General features: G+C 44.6%; 1 protein-coding gene across 2 annotated transcripts; it reads left to right on the top strand.

Moving 5' to 3' along the window:
- The first annotated feature begins 320 nt into the window (after positions 1 to 320).
- LOC131253185 (pentatricopeptide repeat-containing protein At5g03800) lies at positions 321 to 4,276 on the top strand. 2 transcript variants are annotated; one of them, XR_009175003.1, is made up of 2 exons: positions 321 to 3,796; positions 3,963 to 4,276. XR_009175003.1 is itself a non-coding variant. In XM_058254073.1 (2 exons), the coding sequence occupies exon 1, from the start codon at positions 332 to 334 to the stop codon at positions 2,981 to 2,983; it is 2,652 nt and encodes an 883-aa protein (XP_058110056.1). In that variant the 5' UTR covers positions 321 to 331; the 3' UTR covers positions 2,984 to 3,009; positions 3,127 to 4,276. The 2 variants fall into 2 exon arrangements, 1 of the variants encoding a protein (XP_058110056.1); XM_058254073.1 differs by having other exon boundaries at positions 321 to 3,009; positions 3,127 to 4,276.
- The last annotated feature ends 2,101 nt before the right edge of the window (positions 4,277 to 6,377 follow it).

Below are 6,377 nucleotides of genomic sequence, written 5' to 3'. Positions count from 1 at the left end.
TATCTCGATGGGCCCCACATTGATGTTGTAAATTTCTCAATTTAAGTGTTATAAGAGTAAGTTGTCACGTCTGCTTGGAAAAGATGTGATAATTATCTAGGTAAATAATTATTACCCATTTAAATGGTAATTACCTAAAAGTAAAGAATTGTCTGCTTCAAAATTGGCTGGAATCTGAGGTTAAAAAAAAATGTAAGCCAGGACAAACACTACCGTGACTCAGCACTCAGCCCTCGACTCGGCTACGAGCCGAGTCAAATGCCCCAGCATGAGTAGCCGAGTCAAATGCCCCAGCATCCTCATGCCTGGGAAAAGTTGCTTTTTTTCTCAGATGGCCATCTCCTTATCTCCCTGCCCTCCTTTCAAAACCAATCTCTTCCACCACAACTTCTCCCCTCCATCGCTCTCCATCACCACACCCAAACACAAAAGCTCTTCCTCCTCTCTCACCCAACTAACTATTCCCCCTCAAAACCAACCATATTTACATCATTCACCCCTCCAGCACTCCACCTCCCACAACAACTACTACAACGATGACTCTCCTCCCTCCCACTGCTTCCTGCATCTCCTCCGCCTCTCCGTCCGCCATAACGACATCCGTCTCGGAAGATCCGCTCACGCCTCCATCTCCAAATCCCACGAAGACACCCATCTCGCTAATGCCGTCATTGCGATGTACTCCAAGCTTGGCTGCCTGGCCGACGCCCGTGCTGTCCTCGACCAGCTCGCGTCGCCCGACGTCGTCTCATACACCTCCGTCATCTCCGCCTATGCCAGACACGGCCTTGAAACTGAAGCCATGGATCTCTTCTTTGGGATGCGGGTTTCAGGTATTGAACCGAACGAATTCACCTATGTTGCTATGCTAACCGCGTGCATCCGCTGCTGCGATTTGCAATTGGGTTCCCAAATCCATACTGCGGCGGTTAAATCCGATTATGTTTACTCTATTTACGTTTCGAATGCACTCATGGGCCTGTATGTGAAGTGTGGGTGCATTGATTCCGCACTCCATCTTTTCGATGAAATGCCGCAGAGAGACGTGGTGTCGTGGAATACTGTTATTTCGGGCCTGCTGCAGGACTTGCAGCACGAACATGCGTTTGAGCTCTTCCGTGATATGCAAATGGGTGGATTTAGAGCCGACCAGTTCACCCTCTCAAGCCTCCTGACGGCTTCTGCAGAGGCTTTGGCTTGGGCGGGAGGGAAGGAAGTTCATGCCCATGCGCTTCGAGTTGGATTGGAGTCGAATTTGAGTGTGAACAATGCACTTATCGGGTTTTACACAAAATGTGGGAGCATTGAAGATGTTGTCGGGTTGTTCCAAAGAATGCCGATAAAGGATGTGATCTCTTGGACCGGAATGGTAACTGGATATATGGACTTTGGGCTGGTGGAATTGGCTGTTGAGGCCTTCCATCAGATGCCGGAGAGGAATTGCATTAGCTACAATGCTCTTTTGGCTGGCTTTTGTAAGAATGGTGAAGGCTTGCGTGCTCTAGAGTTGTTTCGAGGAATGTTGGAGGACGGTGTGGAGTTATCGGATTTCACTTTGACGAGTGTTGTAAATGCTTGTGCATTGCTGTCAGATGTGGACAAGAGTGAGCAGATTCATGGGTTTGTTATTAAGGTAGGGGTTGGATCAAATTCTCGCATAGATGCTGCTTTGCTTGATATGTGCACAAAGTGTGGGAGAATGGGTGATGCTCGGAAGATGTTCAGTCAGTTGGTGCATGATCGGAGCCGTTCTGTCGCATGGACATCGCTGATATGTGGTTACACCCGAAATGGGCAGCCCGAAGAGGCAATGTTTCTGTTTTGTGCGATGCAGGCAGTAGATGGTGTGTTAATGGATGAGGTCGCATTAGCCACTGTCCTTGGATTCTGTGGGACCTTAGGGTTTTATAGGGAGGGAAAGCAAATCCACTGTCATGCTCTTAAATCCGGTTCTCTATCCGATTTAGCTGTAGGTAATGCCATCATTAGCATGTATTCAAAATGTGGGAACATGAAAAGTGCAATTACGACTTTTAATCTCATGCCCAAATATGACATTGTTTCATGGAATGCTTTGATTGCTGGATATCTTCTTCATAGGCAGGGAGACGAGGCATTGGGTGTCTGGAATGCGATGGAGGAGAAGGGTATTAAGCCAGACCACATAACATTTGTTTCAATTCTTTTGTCATGCAGACATACAAACTCGAATTCAATTGATACATGCCGTGGCTTATTTCAGTCCATGAGGAGTTACAGCATAGAGCCAACTTCAGAGCATTATGCTGCCATGGTCGATGTATTTGGCTACTGGGGTTGCTTTGAAGAAGCAGAAGAACTAATCAAGAACATGCCTCTCAAGCCCAATGCATTGGTTTGGCGAGCTTTGCTTGATGGTTGTAGGTTGCACTCAAATATTAGTCTAGGTAGACAGGTCATGCAGCGTCTCCTTGCTTTGGAACTGCAGGATATTTCAATGTATGTACTTGTATCAAATCTTTATTCTGCGTCTGGAAGATGGCATTGTGCTGAAAAGGTTAGGCAGGAGATGGGAGAGAAGGGGCTACGTAAGCATCCGGCTAGAAGCTGGATCATTCACAAAAATGCAATTCATTCATTCTATGCACGGGATAGGTTGCACTCGCAAGCTAAAGATATCTATAGTGGGTTGGAGATATTGATCCTAGAATGCATGAAGGCTGGGTATGCGCCTGATACAAGCTTCGTTCTCCATGAAGTGGAAGAGTTTCAGAAGAAGGATTTCCTTTTCCATCACAGTGCGAAATTGGCAGTCACGTACGGGCTTCTGATGAGCTCACCAGGGAGACCGGTGCGTGTCATGAAGAACATACATCTCTGTGGGGACTGCCATACATTCTTGAAGCATGTCTCCGCGGTGACTGGGAGAGAGATCTGTCTGAGGGATGGAACTGGATTTCATTATTTTAGGGGTGGTGAATGTTCATGCAGAGATTACTGGTGATCGTGTTGGCCAAAGATGATCACCAGGTACAATATATTTTAGGAATTCCTCAGCTCTTTTCCCAAAGCTCCAAGTGTTTCTTGGTTCGAATTGTATTAACTGTAAAATACCTGTCTTCTTCTTCCTAATTGACTGATTTTCAGTGATACATACATGCTTAGTTTGCCAGAAGTTGGAAACAAGCCACATGGGTACCGGATCAAATATGCAAGAAGTGTGGGGTGCTCTGTCTTATCCAATGAATGCATCAAGATCCTCTGATTTGTGAAGGATCAGGGAGATTGTATCATCTCATCAGTTTGCCAGTTGCAAGGGCTGTCTCAGGGTCTCATCCTTAACCAGCAATCCCCTTATGGGTATGAACATTACAGAGGAACAGGCAGCCAAAGATGTCAGTTGCTTTGATTGAGATGGAGAAGAAATCCACATGTTGATTGATAAGGCATTCTGCTCTTAATTAAAATGTGAGTATTTGAATGCCAACAGGTGACAGCTAGAATGATCTTTGATGCCTTTAGTAGAGCATCCATCGATGAAATCATGTATACAGTTATTGGTCACATCAGTTTTCGGGAGCAGAGCGATGGATTAAAGGTGAAACTGTCAATTAATTTATGATTTTTGAAGTAGAAAGATACTGAAGCAAATGCAACTGGAAAACTTCAACTGAGAACAATGTGAAGAATCTTACAGAATAAACAGTTCAGAAACAAACGATCTCAAAGGGGGTGAATAATGTTGTATGTGGGTCAAAATTGTAGAAGCAGGCTGATCGGGGAGCAAAGAACAGTTACGGATGCATCCAATCTGATAGTATGTTGAATTTCTCCCTTCACAATCTAAAAAAGTATAGCTGTTATGTACTCATCATTGCTCGAAATGAGCCCGTAACATCTTTCTGTCAACTTATGCAGCTTGCATGTTAAACTGAAGTAATGACTCGTATTTCCTGTTCTACTTTTTGGTGCATGTTCTAAAGGCAGAACCTCAAAATGACAACCCCAACACATGACTACCATAGGTGCTCCCTGCTCTAGTGAGAAGTCGTTAATGGGCGAACTTCCCTACTGTGAGTTAACTGTGCATGGGAGCTCGATGATTCAGTCGTTGGCACGACTTGAACTGAGTCACTCGCTGGGAGGGTAGAGTTTCGAACCCGTAACCTTTCTTAGAGAGTCAACCGAGCTTTACCAACAAGCCATGCGCTTTATCTATGAACACATGCCAATTTTTGTATTTAGAACCTATTAAATATCTATTATTGCTTAAATGTTCTTTATCTATTTGAGTCGACCTGACCCGGCTGGACATTGAGTTCGAGTCGATTATTATTTATTTATTTTTGGGGTTTTCGAACAATGCCATGCATTGCTTTGACTATAGCAGTTGATCCTTGCGGTCAATTGCTGCACATGACATTGTGTGCCAACAGGCAACTGTTTTGTAACAATACTAACCAAGCATTTGTTAGTGAAATGGCAAAGATATTGTCCAAAATCAGTCTCCTGCAGTTGAATGTCCACTAAATACAATAAGGGTAACCAGCGGCAAGAATTTGCATGCAACAAGTTTGTGAAATTGCTAAAACTATGCATTATTAAAGGTTATATGGGAAGGGGTCTGAATCAAGGTAAAGGGCACTTAGCTGAGTTACAAGGTGAAGTCGTCTGCTAATTTCCTGATGAAAGAGATCTGTGGTTTACAACTGCATCTCAACCCCCCTCCTAGGCCTTGCAAACCACTTCCAATGTCTGTATCTGCATTGCATGTACCATGTCTACCATAAAGATTAAGGCCGTCAATGGGCCGGGCTGGCCTGTTAGGATTTTGGGTCTGGCCTTCCTTGGGCTGGATTATCAGGCCTGAGAGCCAGACTTGGGTTTAAATTTCACTCTCTTAACAATTGGGCGGGGCTTGAGCTCTGTAGAACATCCTATCAGCCCGGACTGATCTAGTTTGCAAGGGGATATATATATATATATATATATATATATATATATATATATATATATAGAGAGAGAGAGAGAGAGAGAGAGAGAGAGAGAGAGGCATACTCACCTAGGCAGGTGCACACCTTTGCACACGTGTCATGGGTGTCGAATCTGAATGGTCCATAAGATGCGGAATCCCAAGAAACCTCAGGGGTGAATTTTCACCCTGATCTAAGATTCTGGTGGGCCATAGCAAAGAGAAATTCAAATCAAGGGAAGAAACTGTTTGCATTTTTCATGGCCCACCGAAGTTTTGGTTCAAAGTAAAAATTCGTATCAGGGAGTTTCATGAGATTCTGCTTCATGTGGACCGTTCAGATTTTCGAGACACATCCCGTATGATGATTTCTCAAAAGAGTTCGTAGGTTGTCCGTGCGAACTGGTTCGCAGGTGAGCGTTCCGCTATATATATATATATATATATATATATATATATATATATATATATATATATATATATATATATATATATATATATATATATATATGCATGCGGTCGACCTCACCTCACCGGAACTTCCCATGAGTTCAAGCTATGTGGCCCCAGTGTGATGTGTGTCTGGCATCTTCACCATCAGTCAGATGCACCATTCCATGGTGGGACATGTGCATAAAAATCAAATCAATCCATGACTTGGGTGGGCTACACCACATACCACAGTTGAGAGGGGTTACCCTCCCATTAAAACATTCATAATCATTTATTGGGCCCACTGAGATGTGGTTCACAAATCCAGCCCATCCATTGTGTGTGTCCCACTTGGATGAGGGTCGGATCAAGTTTCAGCTGCATCCAAAACTCAAGTGGGCCCCACCAAGTGCTTTTATATGTTTTAGACATGTCTTCACGTGGCCCATCTGAGTTCTGTATACGGTTGATTTTTGGCATATCCCATACCCTAAATGGGACCCATCAAATGCACGGTGTTGATGCTTGATACACATCACAGTGGGGCCCTCACAGCTCGACCTCATGGGAAGTTCCCATGAGGTCGACCTCATTGTAATAAAAACTTGGAGATATAATCAGCGGCTTGGGTGAGCCCACCATATGTTAATGTAAAATCCACCCGACCACCAGGTGGTTCACCCGATGTGAGTAGGAATGTCAACGGGCCGGGCCTGAGGTAGGTTTCAGGCCCGGATTTTGAACTGTTTTGGGCTGGGCTGTCAAGCCACGCCTATTCAAAATTCTGAATTTTCAGGCCCGAGCCTAGTTCATTGACACCCCTACATGTAAGAACCGAGGCCCGATAATCAGCCCCGCCCGTGATTTAGGTGGACCATGCAATTGGAAATAGTGCACAGGGCAATGCTCACCCTCCAAGCTGTTTCCCTTGGCGTGGCCACCTGAACCATGTATGGGCCTGATTTATGGGTCCCATAACTAAATTTTGGTTGTA

The sequence above is a fragment of the Magnolia sinica genome, chromosome 1 (genome assembly GCF_029962835.1).
Source record: "Magnolia sinica isolate HGM2019 chromosome 1, MsV1, whole genome shotgun sequence".
NCBI classification, from domain to species: Eukaryota; Viridiplantae; Streptophyta; class Magnoliopsida; order Magnoliales; family Magnoliaceae; genus Magnolia; species Magnolia sinica.
This window is presented reverse-complemented; position numbering and strand designations above follow the sequence as displayed.

What these genes read in the sequence shown, in the direction of transcription:
- LOC131253185 (XM_058254073.1), top strand. Translation starts at nt 332, where the DNA reads ATGGCCATCTCCTTATCTCCCTGCCCTCCTTTCAAAACCAATCTCTTC.